The 19070-nt window shown below is 40.7% G+C and overlaps 1 protein-coding gene across 9 annotated transcripts in view; it reads left to right on the top strand.

The window, feature by feature from the left end:
- The first annotated feature begins 2936 nt into the window (after positions 1-2936).
- Positions 2937-19070, top strand: part of LIN9 (lin-9 DREAM MuvB core complex component) — a 39622-nt gene continuing 23488 nt past the window's right edge. The window contains exons 1-5 of one of the 9 annotated variants that reach the window (XM_075147255.1): positions 2937-3021; positions 8968-9043; positions 12554-12586; positions 13640-13734; positions 17565-17669. In XM_075147255.1, the coding sequence (XP_075003356.1) occupies positions 13732-13734; positions 17565-17669 (108 nt within the window). In that variant the 5' untranslated portion in view covers positions 2937-3021; positions 8968-9043; positions 12554-12586; positions 13640-13731. Of the gene's footprint in view, positions 3022-3469; positions 3547-5584; positions 5655-8967; positions 9044-10597; positions 10722-12553; positions 12587-13639; positions 13735-17564; positions 17670-19070 lie in introns of those variants that run through there. The other 8 variants (XM_075147257.1, XM_075147256.1, XM_075147260.1 and 5 more) reach the window with 8 other exon arrangements.

Below are 19070 nucleotides of genomic sequence, written 5' to 3'. Positions count from 1 at the left end.
AAGGTGAGAAAATGACACCCTAGCTGTCTCCTGTCCCCAGGACATAGCCTTACTGGCCTGTGCTGAGCAGACTCTGAATGCATTGATTAGTAGGTGGTGTAACCCACGTCTTAATACCATCTCCAGTAATTAAGGAGAAACAGGAGTGCAGAAGTGCTTTCTGCAGCATTTCGGCACACACCATTAAGAGCCATTGCCTAACATGACCCTCTGGGAAAGGGAATGGCATGAGTGAAACCAGTTTAAAGATCTCCCTCCATCTGTGCAAGGCAGGTGAGTCAGCAGTGCTAATGGCAGGTTGTTAGCAATGAGCGCAGATGTTCTCGGTCACCGTGCCTGTCTATCAGAATAGTTGTGTCATTTCCACATCACCCGAGTGCAAACCGCAAATTTGCCAGAATGGTAAAAGGGCGCACTGAAAACATCGTGTGTTTAGTCTGCGTACTGTCAAATGACACTGGCTACGGCTTTGTCAAACAGGGTTGCATTTGTGTGACTTGGAAACAGCATGCACAGGAGAAATGAAAAACCAGAATATAGAGATACTGCAGCACTCATAAAAGGCCAAGATGTAAAAGGACTTTTATAGCAGGAATCCTCATAATACAGTGTTGATTGTTACCCTTTCAGCACAATGAATGGTAATCGCTTCTGCTAAATATTTTCCAAATGCAGTGGTTGGAATGAAATGAAGGAATACCCAGTGTCATGCTGTTGGGAACTGAATTTTATCTTCTGACCTAGTAATTTTTAAGACAATCGGCAGGAGGTGTTGGGGGCGGGGGGAAATCTCTCTTAGCTTTTTCATGTGTTGTCTAGTTTTATCACAATGTACAAAGAGGCCCTGAAAAGCATTGGGTTTTTTGGTTTGTGTTTTTTTTTCCTCTTTCCTTTCCCTTCTGGAAAGTCGGGCTCTGAGGACTGTTGCAAAATGTGATTGTGTTGTAGAAAACTTTTCTTCCCTCCCCTGAAAATCCCTTGCTTCGGCAAAAGCCCTAGCACGGGGGTGGCGGTGGGCAACCGCTGCTTTCAGCACAGTGAGACCTGATGACAAGGTTTACAAAGCACAGCAGTAAAAATCTTGCTGGTGATCAGTGTCTTCTGTCAGCTGTGGAAGTCTCAGTGTTGCCCCTCTTCGTTGGGCATTAACATACAGCCCTTGGAACAAGGGGAGCCTAGCTGAAATACAGAAAAAGTATTGGTGGTGTTAACCTGAGCCTGGAACGTCTGGTCCATGTCAGGCCTTTTGGGTGGTGAAAGTGTTTTATTAATGGGGAAAATTGCCCAGGGTTTAATGTTGTGTAGCTTTTGCCTTTAAATAGCATAGATTTACTATTTTGTTCGTTGTTGTTAGTTTATTTAGTGTTATGCCTACGCTGCTTTGCATCTCTCTACTGTAGTTGCTTTGTTTTGTGCTGTGCAGTGTGGAAAGCTCTCACTGAAGTGTCTTAGGTGCTTTGGGGGCTGAGGGGAAGGAAGGCTGTGACCTGAGAAAGGGGGTGGAAATGCATGCTAGGCTTTCTCTTTCCTTTTTACACTTTTGTTTTTTTTTTTACAACTCTGCTACAATGTACATTGAAAGCCCAGGAGGAGTTTCTAAAGGATTTTACTCGTTTGTTTCTTCTCTTAGAAACTCACTTTTCCTCTTAAGCACAAGGGCAGCATTGATTTTTTTTTTAATTTTTTTTTTTTAAATTGTTTAATAACATGACCTATATCCCGCCCCTCTCAACCTGCTAGAGTGCCTAGTCATCTGAGTTCATTCGCAAATTAAGAACACAAATTAAAAACTCTATTCCATGTCCCAAGACACACATATTTTCTGTGTTTTGCAGAATCCTTGGTTTCACCTAGATGCTTTTAGAGATCCAAACAAACAGGCATACTGTCCATTTTGCATTACACCATGGTGCTGTTGGCAATATGTTTAAGATGTGATACTGACTTAGACTTGACTAAGATAGACTTAATTTATTTTGAACTTCAATTTGCATTTTCATATATTAAAAAAAAGGAGGGGGGGGAGGGAAATTTTGGTTGGTATAAGTAGTGGTAGGTACAGTTGTCAAAGCCCAACACATGTAAAGAGTCTGGTCCATAAGCATTTAAGGTGCTTGTGGTTTACGAGAGTATCTCCGTGCTAGATTTCTTGATGCAGAGGCTTTATAATTCATTGTGGTGCAGAGACCTAAGGGGACTACACACGGAAACCATCTCTGCGGCTTGCTGAAAGCTTTCAGCTGTGATGGTTGGGGACTGCATTAGAGGGCAGACCAAGACAGGGAGTTTGTTAGGCAACAACCATCCACTGTCAGTGGTTTGTTGGCTCTCTCCCTTGCACTGGGTGAGAACAAGTGAGACCTTGACCTTCAGGCCTTGGACTCAGCAAGCGTTTCAGTCAACTCTTCAGGAAGAGTGCCATAGACCATGACTACAGGGCCAGGAGTGATTATGCTGAAGGAAAATAAATAGAGTTTAGCAAAAGAATTATTATTTAATGAAAGAAGATGGATATAATATAGGGATTGTTTAAAGACACTAAGCTAGCACAGCTACTTTAGGATGACCCTTTGGACCCAGTGTCAGTGTACTACCCCCGAACCACCCGTCGCCCGTTCCCCCTCCAGGGGGGTCCTGCCAGGGTCCAGGAGACCCGCGGGGGGAGCGTACGGTTTCTCTCACAGGCGCTGTCCCCCTCTCCCTCGCACCGAAGCGGAGGGGGGCAAAAGCCCTTTTCCTCTCCGCAAACGCCCCGGGAGCGCGGGCTCACCAACCCGCCACCTGCCGCCCCTTCCCCTCAGCCGACAGCTCCTCAGGGCGGCGAACGCCAGTTGCCCCCCCAACCCCCTGCCCCGCGCACGCGCCCGCCGCGCGCCGGGCCCGCGAGCGCCGTCCCCGCGCGGCAGCGCCGCCTCGCGCAAGGCCCCGTCTCCTCCCCCAGAATGCACCGCGCCAGGCAGCCTTTGAAAAAGCGGCGCGGCTCGTTCAAGATGGCGGAGCTCGATCAGCTGCCTGACGAGAGTGAGTAGCGACCCGTGCCCCCGCCGCCGCCGCCCTCCCGGCACCGCCGCCCCCTCGCCTCCGCCTCCTTCCCCCGGCGGGACACCCGCGCCGCGCCCCGCCGCCGGCCCGCCTCCCTCCCTCTCGTCGTGGGCGCTGTGCGGGGCCGAAGCTCGAGCCTCCTCCCTGGCAACCGGGCCGGGCCGGCCCCCCCCCCCCCGCCGCCGTCGCCCCGCCGCCGCCGCCCCTCCCGGGCGAGGCCCCGGCCCAGCCGGTAGCGCGGGGAGGGCAGCGGGCGAGGAGCTCCCTCCCGAGGGTGCGACCCCTGTTGCCCTCGGGAGTGCTGGGGCTGGGCCCCCCGCCCCGCCTGGGTGAGGCGGCGGGGCTGGCCGGGCGTCACCTGCCGGGCGGGCGGGGCGGGGGCGCGGGAACCGGGAGCCGGGCGGGGAGGGGAAGGCGTGAATGTGCGGGGCACACCTGACAGCCTGCCCTGCCTGTGGGGGCGAGAGCAGTGCGGGGGAAGGAGCGTCCTGCCCCGGGGAAGGGGTGAGTAGCCCAGTGCTCCTGTCCCTTCTGTCGTCCTGGGGAGGAAGGAGGGCTTATGTATTCATAGTATGTGCTGTGTACAGCGTGAGCACCTCTGAAGGACTGGGGGTGGGGGGGTTAGGGCATGCACATTGCATCTAGGGGGCACTGATAAATGCAGAGGGAAGAGGTTGAAGACCCTGTGTTGTGTGTCAGTAGGTGAAAGCTAGTTGTATAGGAAGACAGTATGAAAATATATGCTTACGTACATACAGACATATACATCTACATAGGGTTTGTGTGGATGTCATTTTCAATGCACACGAAGATTAAATGAAAACTTAGGTGAAAAAGATATGTGTTGCTGTATACATGGATTCACGCACAAGGTACTTGAGTGTTCTAGAAGTGGAAATTATTCAATGTAAAACACGTCTATGCGCTATCTGGATATGTCTTCTCACAAACTGTAAATACATGCCAAGCTAAAACTAGGGCATTTAGTAGTTTCAATAAATATGCACACAACAGGGTAGACTTATATTTTTGATGACGCTGTTTTGTGCATCACCATGCAAGTTCATGAACGTACCAACTATTTCTATATCGGAAGATTCTCAGAGAGAGGTGACTCAGAGTTGAAATCTTGCTTCTGACAACTGTGTGGGGGTCTTTGTTACAACTCCAACAACTGTCAGGAGAAAAAGTGGTTAATATACCTCCATGGCCAGTGTCATTGTGTTAACCGCAAAGATTTATGAAGGATCATAGTAAATTAAGGATAGAACTGACACTCTAAATTTGGTACAGCTCAGTCATGTATGCTGTACCGCATTAGAGTCTGATTAATACAAGTCATGGACTGAGACAACCATAATTAATAATTAGCAGCGTTTTATTGCTTGTTGAATCAACTTTCCCTCTTCACTAGAATGGACAGTGTTTAAGTTACTGTTCCTGCTTTTGCCTTACCCATCTTCCAGGGAAGGCACCATGTGTTTGAAGAAGTTAACGTAAAGTATGAAAAATAAATTTTTTGTCTCTTGCCACCTTTGTATTGCTTTTACAGAGGAAGATTTGACAAGTCTGTTGCTTCGCCTGTAACAGATACTAGAATACAGCACGTGACTCGGTTTCACTTAGGATTGTGCTGTACTGCAGACCCTTGCCAGCGGTGTCATTGTTATGGTATCTGCTTGGCAGGTGAAGCAGACACACAGTGCGTGTATTTGTGAAGGTAATAGGCTTCTGCTGTGCTGACCTTGCCCCTGAAGTTTGTATTCACCGAAGTTTGGTGCAACTAGGGGATATGTTGGTTTTTCATCAATTGGAGAGCTTCATGTTTTCTGTAGTGTTGGTGAACTGCTAGAAATGTGAAAGTTTCAAGGAGTGTTTGCCTTGTGCTTCCATTCCTATTCTTTCCAATTTTGGTGAACTGGATATTTTCAAATTACACTGTAGCTATCGCCTCACATAGTTCTTCCATTTCCAGTCCTATACTTAAAATGAAGATGTAAACTTAGTCTTGACTGATTTAACACTGACTTTGCAGCTTTCCGTCTGCAACTTAATCTATAAGGGATAATAACAGTAAGCATTGCAAAATTGTTTTTGGAATCTTCCATAGTGGTGTAAAAATAAGTTCCTAAAAACGTTAGAATAGTTCATGACTAACAGACTTTCAGATTTATGTATCATGCCTCTGAATTTCCTCCAGCATAGTTTCTAGTAAAGTAGTAGTCCATAACTGAGTTTTCACATAAAAAGAATTCTAAGTAAACACAGCATACTCAGTGACAAGAAAACTGAAATTTTGCAGTGTGGTAAGAACTATGCAGTTTCACTTTCAAATTGGAAACCTGATTACGTGGAATTTGTCCTAGAGTATTCTGATAGCACCTGCTTGCCCTCTGACAAGTTCTGTAATGCAGCTGGGCAGTGAATATTCCTTAATTCGCCCTCCCCAGGAGGGAGATGAATATAGTGCACATAGTTGTCTCTCATAATATGTGCTTATTTTACCTGCTGAAGTTACTATTGTTCCATTCTTCTCTAAAGCTGACATTCTGTCCTTTTGAAACGGATAAGAGAGTTCGTTCTGACAACCTAAAAAATGAAGATGGCAGTGCGTAAGTTTACATGCATTTCTTGTAGTTGAGGCCTTTTCTTACTAGTTGCTGCCAGGGGAGAGGGATATAGTAACTTGGGATGGAGCAAAGTGCTGAGAAGAAAGAACAATTCTGTGGCAAACCCTCGTGCTGAAAAATTCCAGAATATTAAAGGTCCCAATTGCAGAAGTACTTCCAATGCTAATAATTGGATTTATATTTTGGAGACAGAATTTGTTTCTGCAGACTGTTGGGTTGGTGCCCGAGGAGTGACTAATTTTAGTGAATGCGTTTTTTCCCCCCCTCTTATCTCCTGGTAATTTTGCAGTGGAGGTAAATGGTGGGCAGTTTTACTGCTGCAAACCAGATGGCTATTTCTCTCTGTCTCAGGAGAGGAAAACAGTTGATTGTATTGGAGTGTACGTAATGCTGCCCTGTCTCTTGCTGCTAGTAATAGCACTTTTATTTGTGGATTACTCGGTTATAAAGTACACACAGTAAAGCTTAGGTGAGACTTTGATAAAACAGACAACACGTGCAAATGTGACTAGAAGACTGTCCTAGTCCCGGTAGAGGCAGAGCTCTGCTGCGTCTTCATGCGTTCTTTTGCACAAGTGAGTCTGAATGAGGAGGACACCTGGAATCAGCTCTGTAAAAGTGAGAGTGAGATGCCATTTGTGATAGAAGTGAAAGTGTGCTTAGCTAACTAAATGATCATCAGCATGGGGCTGCCGCCAGGAGTGAACCACTGAGCTACTGCAAAGTGCAGTGTTTCTGTGTTGTATGTAGGCAAACACCAACAAGTGGCAGGTGAATCAGAGAAAGAAGCCAGACTGTAGTAGTGTAGGGTGTCAAACTGTTAACCTTTTACAGTACAAATACTGAAAACAGTAGTATATTGCCAAATATCATGTATTGGTAGACATCGCTGGTGCTGTTTCTAGGGGTTTGTGTTCTAGGACAGGCAGAAGAAGGGAAGGGGGACAGGGATCTTTCTGCATAGCCTTTTATCCCGTGGATGGAGGCTGCAGCATAAGGGCAGCACTTCATGCAGAAATCATTGTCTTTACCCCCAGCACAACTTTATGCCGTGGTTCACAGGCACCCTGCCCCTGCATAGCCAGTTGCTTTGCTCAGACGCTTTCCTGGATAGCTGGAGGAGGGATGTGGCACACCTCTTGCCACTGTTGTTTTCCAGTCCCAAGGGGCCATGAGCCTAGCACCACTGTGCTCTGGACATTTGAGGCAAAAAATCAGCAGAAGTGTCTGAGATTACAGAATTTGGGAGAAGGCTCAAGGTTAGTTTTGTGGCTGCTAAATAGTATCCACAATTAATAATTTTGGGATCGTGTGTGCTGCATACCTTTTAAATTGTATGTTACCATGGTATCAGCATATTGTCCATCATGAGAATGCTGTGTTTCAAAAAGAGGGCTTTGGTATTGTGGTTGTCATCTTCACAAGCCCTGTAAAAGGGTTCACATGGCTGAAAAACTGACTTCCATCCAGTAGTTAAATTAGGATTTGGAAATACACAAATGTCAGTTTATTAGTGGGTTCATAACATGAGGGAAATACTGATTCATGCTTGAAGTGAGAAGTTGTTGTTCATTTATTTATTTATTTACCTCTTCAACATGCCCAAAGTTTTGGGGGAGCTTAAAAGCTACCCAAAGTCACTTTTTCCTCTGATGCGTGCTTTTTACTTTCTAAGCTTTCCTGAATAAACTATCCTTTTAGCGGCCAATTGTTTGAGATGCTTCCTCTGCTGAAACAACTTGTGCCGTGCTTGTGTAGATGAATGATCTCTCGGAGGGTTAATGGCTTAATCTATAATAAAGGCTCATGTTTTTCCCTTCTTCTCCATGAGCTTCCTCTGTCACACCATTTTTAGTGCCGGCGATGTAGTTTAATTACATAGGTTTTTGAGGTAGTCATGCAACCAATGTTAAAATAACTGCTCACCTGTGCAGAATTTAGACAAAATAGTGTAATGATCTGGAGAGGAAAGGTTTTACATTATGTAATTGCGTATCTGGATCATAGAATTTTCTATATTGATTTAGATATGCCCCTTTGTGCCCACATATTAGTAAAATCAGTAGTTATGGAACATTCCTGGTTACTTGCAACCTTTATTTTCAGAATTGTAATGAGCTGTTACAAATTCATTATTAAAAAAAATCTGAAAACACTTTCACAAATGTAAGGTACTTGTCCGTGTTCCTGTTTAAATTTTAAGATCAGCTGTTGAGAAGCTGTATTTAAACTGCTTTGCTTCGTGTTAGTACTGAAAATATACATCAGGGCACCCATAACTGCCCGTATTGAACTGCAGTCATAGTCCACCTCTTTTGTTCAGTTACGGTATTTTCAAATGAGGGGAGGCATTGTTTTTAAACTTAAACCCGACTTTAATTTTTGAAAAGGACAAAAGCTTTTGCACTTTTTTGCCATGCCTCAAAGCCTATCTCTACATCAGAAATACTTTTTGGAGGGCAAACTGTCAGGGTTTCTTTTTAAGCCTGTTCATACTGCTTGCAGACAGTTAGAGGAGTTTTTTTAGGTTCTCTTCATGGTAATTCTGTGTACGTGCTCCCTTGTGCTGGGGCTAGAGGAATGATTTCTGGCGGCTGCACCAGCACAGGGAGAGTAGCGGTTCAGGACTCGAGGAGCTGTCCATCCACCAGACCCCACACCGGCAGTCGCTGAAGCCAATCGGGTTTCTAGCTAGCCTAGCATGAAAACATCAGGGTCCTTATCGTGCTAGACTTGGCAGACTTGAGATTATTTTAACGTTGATTTTTTTTTTAATTTGGTTTTACATGGACTTCCTGAAAATCACTTTTTGCAAGTGTTATAAAACACATAAATACATTTATTCCTGACTCTTAGTTGCTAATGAGCTTCCTGTTATCATACTATTAAATGCCTCATAATCCAGCACAGTTATTTTTACTGCACATCTGTGAGGCACATATTTTACAGATTTTTTTTTTTTTAGGGCCAGAAAAGGCCGTTATAATTGTCTTACATTCTTCGTTAAGCATGCTAGGATACTTGTGTTTGGAATTTCTGTGGATCGATTCCATGCTTCCTTTTTAGCTATAGTTTTCTCTTTAAAAATAGATGTAAACTTGGTTTAAAGATTTTGAATGATAGGGAGCTCGACATGCCCTTTCTTAGTATAGTTACGTAAAATCTGTTAAACTTTGCATTCATTGCTAACCTGAATTTATCTAATGTCATTTTGCAACAAATAGATCTAGTTATGCCTTTCTGTGTAAAAAAAGGCTGCAGAGCTATTTACTGTCTGAATTATCTTCCTTTGTAGATAATTGTGATCAGTGCAGATCTTGACCTTCTTTGGGAAGAACAAGATTGGAGTGTCTTGACTTTCTCGCAATAAGGCATGTTTTTAGATCTTCAAATCTTTCTCCTAGCTCTCTTCTGAATCCTTTCCTAATTTTTCAAAACTTAGTCAAGTGTGAACACTTGTGTTCAAGTAATTAATTTACTACCAACATACACAAAGCAATACTCAATAGGATACTAAAACAAGACTAAGCCGATTGTACAGTTTGCACTGGAATAGTATGCCAGTGCAGGCTACTGAAAGCAGGCCTTCTAATTCCTGCGCCACCGCTGTGGTGAGCTGGCTGCACCTCCTCCCTAGATTGAGGTTTTTTTTACTTTCAATATTAAGAAAGTCACCTCCATGATCCTCTTAACCTGGAGGAACTGGAAGTAGATTTTAGTTGTAAGTGATGCATAGGCCTTATTTCTTCCTTTCCACCCATTTGTTTTTTAAGTGTTTGATGTTTGTAGAAATGAAATCTGTGTCATTGTCATAATAGGTATTTACATTCAAGCATGTATGTATATTCTACTTTAATCTCTATGTTTATAATTAAAATGCTGGTTAAAAGGACTGCCTATGATTATATATTTGTTACTCAGAACAGGAGTGTACAAGATTACTGGCATTTAATGTAAGGCTGGGATATTATAAATCTAATAATTATTTTAACTAAAATTTTTGATAGTTTTAAGAAACTTAATCTATCCCAAATCACTTTGCAATTTTTATAGTTTCTGAAATGCTTTTATCTGTATTAAATGTTGGTTGTTTTTTATTGTAACACATTATTGCTTAGAATATCAACCTGATTTCTGGTTTTGTGGCCCTGGTAGTATGTACAGTACCACCAAACTAAATGGAAAAAGTAGGGACAGGTACCATATTCCTTGAAGTTTGGTGTTGTTGCAGGTAGCCTCTAAAATCAATATAGAAGAACTTGACAAGAAAACCCATGTATCATATTGTTGCCTTTAAGGTAAAATTAAGCTTATGGACATCTCCATTGTCATTTTGATATTCTACATGTATTCTAATGCTTTAAGCTACAGAAGTGTTGGTGTTAATAATTTTCTGCAACTTGTTACATTAAAATAGTTTAGTGCCTAGATCAGGAATTTCTTATTTGGACACTTGTATTCCTAAATAAAGATGCCTTTTTCCAGTTACATTACTTTAGTTGCAGGTTAAGTGAAAACAAATGAGCAGCCTTATTCTAGCATGCATCTGTTGAAGATTAACTATCCCTTGTGGAAAAGTCCTTGGCAACTAATGCTGTTTTGCAGTGGTAGTCTTATAAAGCTAGAAGGTAGTGCAGTAACATTCTGCTGTCCATCACTTCTCTACCTGTTGTTTCTGATGCCAGTCATCTAATGCCCTGCTCTGCTGACCCATCATCAGTCTCACAGGTGAAGCATCTGAGTTTGATGGTTAACAAAGGATCTTGGGCACTTCAGCTATAAGATTGACACCACCCCCCATATAAAGCTTTGCTGCCTCTTGCTGAGTTGTTTTGTTTCCATTGTTGACATACTCACCCTTGACTGAATTGATTGAACTTGATTCATGTGAACAAGATGGTGTGAAAAAGAGGAAAATGATTGTATGTTCAGTCTTACAGATGAAGTGCCTGAGATCTTTCAGAATAGTGATCCATTCTGAAAAGCCAGCATCTCCTCCATTTGACAATCCTGATGACCCTACTTCTGCCTCTCCATCCCCAATGATGTGTACTTTCCCCGTGTCCTTAAACTGCGTGTACTTATTAATCCCTGCACACATTTCCCACCATAGCTTATGTTAATTTGGGGGCACTAGTTCTTCAGTGTTGTTACAGTTACTGTTCAGGACTGCATTCTTGGTTGATAGCAGGGTACCCATGTATTTATGCAAGCACAGTGTACAGCATCTGATTATTAGTATGAAATTTAAAAAAAAAAAAAGCCTTTAATCCTGTGATACCTTTAACGTACAGCTTAGTTACAAGAGCTGAATTCACTGTGAATCAGATCATCATAGAAGCATGTTCCTATACCAGTCACTGTTAGGTCTCCAACCTGACAAAGGTGATGTGTCAGAAAAGAAATGTCCAAGAAGGGCAACAGTATAGCCCAGGTTTGTCACCGTGTTTTTGACATGTAATCCCATATGTGTTAGCTGTTGTAGGTTTGAACAGCTTGGGAGGTACTGGGGTGGAGGCCCTCTAAACTACCAGTGAGTCAAAACTAGTTCAATTTCATATCTTAAACATTTTTTTAAATTTTCTGCAAAGAATAGAAACTTTCTTTCCTTTTTCTTTTTTATTGAACTTTTTTTAACACGTGGCATAGTAAGATGGCAGCAAACAAAATAATATGATGAAAAAATAAGGAATGTAGGGGGTTTTTTTGCCCTTGCTGCACCTGTATTCTCTTCAACAGTCCACCCCAAACCAAAATGCTCTGTTCCCCTAGAAAGGGACTGTAATTCCTTTTTTGGCTCTGTGATATTTCCTGGAATGTATCCTCTTAGAGGCAAGGATCTCTGGCACTGTGAAGTTAGTGGTTTTAGGACCTAGATACAGGGCAGCCACAAGAAAAGGAATTTCCAGACCTTTGGAGTCAGAAATGTTCTGGGAACAGCAGTGCCAAAGAGAAGCTGAAGGAGGGAGTGGGGAAAGTGAGGGGGAGAAGAGGATGCAATGCAAGAAGGAGTGGTTGCAACACTGGAACATAACTGGAAAGATAAAGTTGATTTGAGAGAAAAGCATTAATCTGTGGAAGAATTGTCATGCAGAAATATCTTTCCCCTCTGCTAATGCAGTTGCTTCAAACAGCTCATTCTTAGAAGACATTTGAAAATTCCAGAGCATGAAGGCTGTAGTTAGGCCCAGTTTGTCCTTCCTGGCCCAGAAGCACTGCAGAGGTCCTACAGATGCAGTGGAAGGGGGGCAGTGAAATTTTGTTGGATGTGTTACACGGTTTGAACAGTCCAAGCAAACTAAGGGTCCCGTCTGCATTTATAATATCTGAATCTGCTGCCTTTCTGAGTAAGGAGGTTCCACCGAGGGCAACTAACTATCCATCTCCCTACTTGTGAACCAAGTGAGAGAACATAAACTGCTGCTTTCATGGAAATTTTTGGCATTGAAGAATTTTGAATTGGTAGAAATAATAAAAAAAAAAGAAGTAGTGTTCATTACAGTTTCCTTTTGTCAGTTGTATAATATATTTGCAACTGCATCAAACAAGCAGCCGCATGGAATTATGTAGTTTGGACATAAAGCTTGTTAGAATTTGCTGTGTTGAACAGAAGTGCTCGACATCTGAAGCTGTTTTGTAGATGTGAAACTAAAGGAAAAAACAAAACGTGAATGTGCTTTCAAGATTTATTGGGTAATAAACATATGATGCTATATTTAGTTCCATGGAGAGGGCGCACTGGGTTCACTCATTCACCTGTGAAAGCTTTAATATTAAACTCCACTTTCTGCCTAAGAATTAATTAAGAATGACTAGACTCTGCGTAGGCTGTATGGTTTGAAATAACTTATGATTTATGTGTACTTTTTGATATATTGCAGGTTCTTCAGCAAAAGCACTTGTGAGCTTGAAAGGTAAGAAATTAATGTGTTATTTACTTGTACCCAATCTGACTTTCAGGTGTACTTAGTTTCTGGCTTCAAAAAGTTCAAGAAAATAACACTGAAGAAGGTTTTTTGTTGAAATATGTTTGGTTTATTGTGGATATTTGTTAGTTCTATAGACTAATAATCCTTGGTGGTTGAAACTAGATATGTTGTGGTGTACTTAGACACCGCTCTTCTGGGTGAAATTCCTGAAATGTGTTTTTTCTTCCTAAGTACTGCCTAGGCGTCAGGTTTGATGAGAAGATTGAGGTAATCTTTCCTCTCTTGAGGATGAGATAGGAGAAGGAGTCTTAGCAAGACCTGTACATGTGACAAAATGTACATTAGGAAGGAATTTCACAATCTCTGTTTTGTGTTTTCTGTCGGCAAGTTGTGGGCTAAATCAAAAATCTGTTTCTTATATCTTTTTCTTTGAAATTGTCTTCATGAACATTCATACAAATTTTGAATACTTATAATCTGGTCAATAATAAAAGTTTCTTTATATATTACAAGGCTTCTATTACACAAGGAAGAAGACATAGTCTGTTGAATATGTTGTAACTAATATAAGTTTGTTTCAATAAAATTTATAAAATTTTATTTACTTGTTGTGCACCCACTTAATCATTTTTTAGAACCAGAAGGCGGCCAGGTCTTGTAGAGCTTTACCTTCTCCAGGTTTCAGTTATAGCCACAGTACAGCTGTCTAGACGTGTGTCAACCTGGCAGTGGAACTAACTGCCATTATTCCAGTAAAGGAGGGTTCAAGAAATCTAAATGTTGCCAGGAGTAAAAAATGTTTTGTTCATGTTTCTCCTTGTACTGAAAATCTTTCATTTTTTTTTCGTTAGTGTTCAGAACAATTTAATAACAATATTGAAATCTAAAATCCGTTTGTAATTGAATTCAAAGAAAATGTTGCAAGTAACAAAAATATATTAGTAGTTGATGGTGGTTATACTAGCTTTTGGATAGTAGTTATGTTAAAACATACATATATGTGTATGTATGTTAATGACATGGATTTCTTCACAACAGAGGGAAGTTTATCCAGTTCGTGGAATGAAAAGTATAATTCTCTGCAGAAAACACCCATTTGGAAAAGCAAGAATGCTGGTTCTGCAGTGGAAATGGTAAGAAGCAATAAAAAGACAACTTTAGGATTGGTAAAATACCATAAAGTGCATCAAATTTGAAGATCAAAAGATTTGGCTGAGATTTATAGTTTCATAATTTCCGAATGTTAAACTGTGTCCTTCACAAGCAGTCTACACAGTTTGAATATGAGATGAAAACATATTTTATAAATGAATAATCAAACAAATTAAATTGCTGACCTTGTTCAAGATAGCTCGTAATCATTTTCTCTCTTTTTTGGAAAGCAAGTGCTGTGTGAAATGTTTGTACTGTATCTACCACCTTGAACTTAGGAATCGCCATTTCTGATCAACCATTTGTTTTATCCCATGAAATATCTCACTTCTAATTATGGCTGAGAACTGATGCATAAAGAAAAGGAAGGGAAGATGTCATAATGCATTTCCATCATTGTGCCTTCTGGGGGGCAGATTTTAATAAAAATAAAGGAATGTCAGTGAAATGTCGTGTAGTATTCTGGGAGGTCTCATAGGAGACCTTACGTTAAAGAACAACCTTGGGGTGGGGGAATGAAAGGTAATGAGCCTGCACCCTTCAAGGGCATGTGTCTGGTGTTTGGGTTGACCATTTTCCTCTCTCTTTTTGAAGTATTCCATTGTTGTTTTTTTCCCCGTTGTATCACATTCAGGCTTTTCTTGACTATTCCCAACCTCATCTACCTTACCAAATCATGTGATTTTGGTTTGGTTTTGCCACCAGCTATATTGCACCCGGTGCCTTGTTTGTCTACATTTGTAATAGTGTGTGCTCTTTTTACTACACCCTGGAGAGTATATGAAATACTGTCTCAGTTGCTAGGCAGATCTTTCTCCCATACTCTTCTGGTGCCACCTTCTTCTACAGTAATTGCCGCCTTCTACTAACTTGCCAACTATCACCTGTTTGTTATTCAAATCATTATTTTTTGTGAACTGTTTGTTTATTGGAAGAGAAACATTATGTTTGAAAACTATTGCACTTGCCTGCTCTGCACATAATCAAAATATCTGAGCAGCATCCAGTAGTGCATTAAGCAATGTGACTAACATCTGTTATATGTAACTTGTTCTGTGATCTTTTCCCTGTGGAGGGAAACTTACACAGAGAAGGTATTTATTTTGGTAGGATTCATGCAGATATATATACACACATGTTGCTATATGTTTATGCTAGAGAGCATAAGGTCTACAAAATGCAATTTCAGACAATGACCAGAACTTTGTGATGGCCCTTAGCTCCTGCAGGAGTTCATGTCACAGTTTTCAGCTGTTCCCCAGGAATGCTCATTTCTCACAGAAACAAGCCTTACCGGTAACTTAGAAGATTGCATGTGCTAAAGAACCGAAGTCACTAGCCATAACATTTGTACGAAAACTTAGTCAATCTTTAGGTATGCTGGCTGTAGGTATTAAAAATAAGGAGTTAAACTTTGAATGTAGCTCAGTATTCTGTAGAAAGCTGGGAGAAAGATCAGAGGATAGTCTGATGTGTTAGCAGTGGCTCATGTTGCTGAGATGTGATGTAGTCTTCTGTACTAGTTTGAGTTCCCTGAACACTGGAAGTTTTGCAGATATGTTGTACTCTTGGTTGAAAAATCTTTCAAAAAATGCCTGACCTATTTAGCTAACGTGGATGATACCTCTTTGCAACGCTTGTTATTTTATTCTCGTGTGAGGCACTGGCAATCCAGACTGATGAAACACTCTTATCATTTTGGATAGTTCCTTGGAATAGAATTTGGCAGCTTCTGTTGAGGGTTGTAAAACAGTTCTCTTGATCTGGATTATAGCCTTAGCATAAGGTTGAAGGAACTCTTAAGTTTTGTCTAGATTGTTTTAGCATTTGTGTTCCTGTGTTGGCACATGCTTTTCATCTGGTATAGCGTCAGAAAATCAAGAACTACTATATAGACATTTGGGAGAAAAATGTTGTTCTGGAACCAGCATCTCAAATGTCAAGACTAAAATATAATTGCAAATATTCAATAGGAACCTGGCTTTTCATCCTGTGGGCAGAATGCTGTGATTAAAAAGTCCTGGAGTTCTGTGATGTAAGAGGTTTTTTTGTTGGAACAGGATTGTGGATTTGTTTTCTTGCTCAAAAGTTAGAATAGTTCTGACCTTTCCTTTTTAGGATCATGGTTTGTCAAGGATAGCAGAGATGTTATAAAAGAACATAAAGACATTGTAATTGAAATTTAAGATTGTTCTTAAGGTCTAACGAATTGGAAGATGTGAAGAAAAGAACTTGATGTATCTAGGTGAAGAGAGGAAAACAACATCCATAACAATTAATGTGATAAATTAATTACTATGTTAATATGATGCGGGCACCATTTGGTTACCTTGCCGATACATAGTTCCTCTGTTCAGTGTGTGTCTCTTTCCTGGTTTGTAACATCTACAAGGAATGGACATTTTCTTCTGTGTGCTGAATGTGCTTAGGTGTCTAGCACATACAGGACACTACTGTTACTTAAATACACTTGTGTAGTTATATTTATAAAATGCATATAATTTAGAGTAAGAAAGGCACGTTTACTGGGAAAGCTCCAGCTGTTCTCATGGCATGGGACAGACAGATTTTTTTTGCTACCACTAATTAATTTAATAGAGAAGATCTCTTTTCAAACAGATACTTTAATCAGTTACAAACCTATTAAATGTCTTTCTTAAGTGTAAATGCTTATTAGTGAAGTTTTATTTCACTTTGTGGATTTATTTTGTTTCTGACTCCTGTTAAGGGCTAATCTTTGTCATCAGTATTCTTCACACTGTGAGTGTTACAGATTTCATACCCATATCAATTTGTAGCACTTTCACCATCTGTACTGAAAGAAGTGAAATCTGCATTTGTTCTGCCTTTACTCCTCACCTTTGTAAATAGTTTGAAATACAAGGAATGCTACAGGGTGCAATCTTGGGGTTCTGCAAAGGAGACACATTTCAGTTGTGGCTGGGTCCTGTGCTGGGCCACAAAGTCTTCATGGAAGGAAAAGCTACTTGCTCTCAGCCAGTCATAGGTTACTCTTTTATCCTCATTGAAAGCAGAAGTTTTTTGCCATAGGGTAAAATGTTGAGGAATAACTAAATGGAAGTATTGTTTTCATTACACATATTTGCAGTATGGTTTCTTGCAGCCTTCTAATTCTCTTTGAGCTATAACATCTTATCACACAAGTAAATTTTAGTTAGCATAAATCCTAAATTCTTCTCTTTTCTGATATTTTCATATAACTTATTCAAGCTTTAGTTTCTTCAGACTTCAGTTTCTTAGTATTTTGCAGTGTAGGCACTTTCAATGAGTTAAAAAACCAACAAACCCACAACACTATTAGACTCATAAGAAATCCTTGCAAAAAAATTATATCCAGCTAATGTTTTTACTGAGAACATACCAAAACAAATACGCTGTTTGAATAAACTTTTTTTGACCCAAAATTCAGAACGAACTGTTTAACAGATGTGCTTATAACCAAAGCAAGGACTATTTTAAGCTTAGATACACAAGTGTTTAGACACCTAACTCCTCTGGAAACAAGTGGGAGTTAGGTTCTAAATACTTCCGTGGAACTGGGCCAGCAGTATAGTAATGGGTTATAGTTAGCATTGGAAAGCCTGGAATCTTAAATTCCTTCTTCTCTTCTCTCAGCCCTTAGATCGCCAACAGCTAGGAGGCACTATTTATTGTGTACCATGTGCCTTAAAACCAATAGATGACAAGAGAAAAGGCATTCCATTTCTTTCACTGTGAGTTCTGTGCATGAACAGAGAAATCAGATTTTTTTTTTTTTCTTGTAATTCATTCTTAATTTTGATACATGCAGCCCTTCAGAAATTCAAAACGGAGTCGACTCTTCTGTGAAGAAGATGACAGACAAATAAACACAAGGTCACCCAAAAGAAATCAGAAGGTTGCGATGGTTCCACAGGTACCTACGTGTATGCAGATATTTTTACCAAAAAGGGGAACAAGCCTATCTGTGTTAGCTGAAAATTAGAATACATTTGCTTTTCAAGTTGCATTATCAGTTTATGAATATTCTTGTGAGGAAAGCTGTTGCTACGAGTAAGCCACAATTCAAAACAGATTTATATTTTTCCTCTTCACAACTGGGTTCCTCAGTTTGTTTATGGGAGTACCTGTTCTTTTTGATCCTGGACATAACCATACAGAGCTAGAAAGGATTCCAGACTAATTGCCCATCTTGCTCCTGCAAACAATTGTATCCTGTAGTCTGCATAAATTTATTCAGCTTCAGTTAAAAACTGTCTAGGTTTCTTGCACTGACTACATCATTTAGAAGGCTGCTATAGAACTTAATGTATTCCAACAGTTAGGAACTTGCTCTAGATTTGTAGCCTAAATGTATTCATGGCCATCTATACGTTCTGGATCCTGTAATGATAATGTCTTCCAATTCAAACAGCTTGTTTTTCTACTCCTCCACTTGACTGTCTACTCCTTGATATAGCATGAAAGAGCAGCTGTAATTTCTCTCAGCCTTTATTTGCTATGTTAGACAGGGCAACATCTCTTAGTCTCAAAGAATTGGCTCTCTAGTACCTTTGTCATCCAAATCACTTATCTGTACCATCACCTTATGAGCCTGAATTTGCCACACTGAAAAAGTACTATTTGAATACCGGTCTTATTTGCCTTCTGAACTGTACTGTGCAATGGGGAAGACTTAGCAGTTGCCATTTTGCTGGGTCCGTTTTGTCAGAGATGAGGACTATGACATTTCCCTCTATTCGTTACCATGATTTCTTAGCAGTAGAAAGGACTGGATAATTTCTAAGCCCGGTTGGTTTGTACTTAAATGTCTGGTTCAGGAGGTCCAGTGATTGCTAGATAAACATTTGTGAGGGACTGCAGCTGCCGTAGCTCACAGATCTTGCTGGCCTACTAGGCTTTCTTTCCTGGAGTTCCAGTGGGAGAAAGAGGACCTGTATCTATAAGGTAGTGGTTAAGTGCAGCAGAAGCCAGCAAGGTGCCTACTTTATGCTTTATCCTATTATCGCTGCTACTAAAGGTCAAAATACTTTTGAGTGTTTGGGGAGGGATAACAACTGATTATGGCATGGGGACCGAGTTAAACTAATATTCTCAAAAAGCTATTATTTTTTGCAAGTAAGTTTCTCTTTTGGTCAGTTAAGACAGCCATCCCTGGAACAAAATTACGGAATTATTTTTCTACAGTCTTGTTTAAACGCAGGTCTATGTATAATGCATGCAATCTAAGACAGTGTCTTTTCTGCAATTTATAAAATAGCTTTCAAATGTAGTTAAAACTTGATTGCTTATGTCCATGCTAGTTACTCTTGCAGTT

The sequence above is a fragment of the Calonectris borealis genome, chromosome 3 (assembly GCF_964195595.1).
Source record: "Calonectris borealis chromosome 3, bCalBor7.hap1.2, whole genome shotgun sequence".
Lineage (NCBI taxonomy): Eukaryota > Metazoa > Chordata > Aves > Procellariiformes > Procellariidae > Calonectris > Calonectris borealis.
Note: the sequence above shows the minus strand (reverse complement) of the source record. Positions and strands in the feature narration are given on the sequence as shown.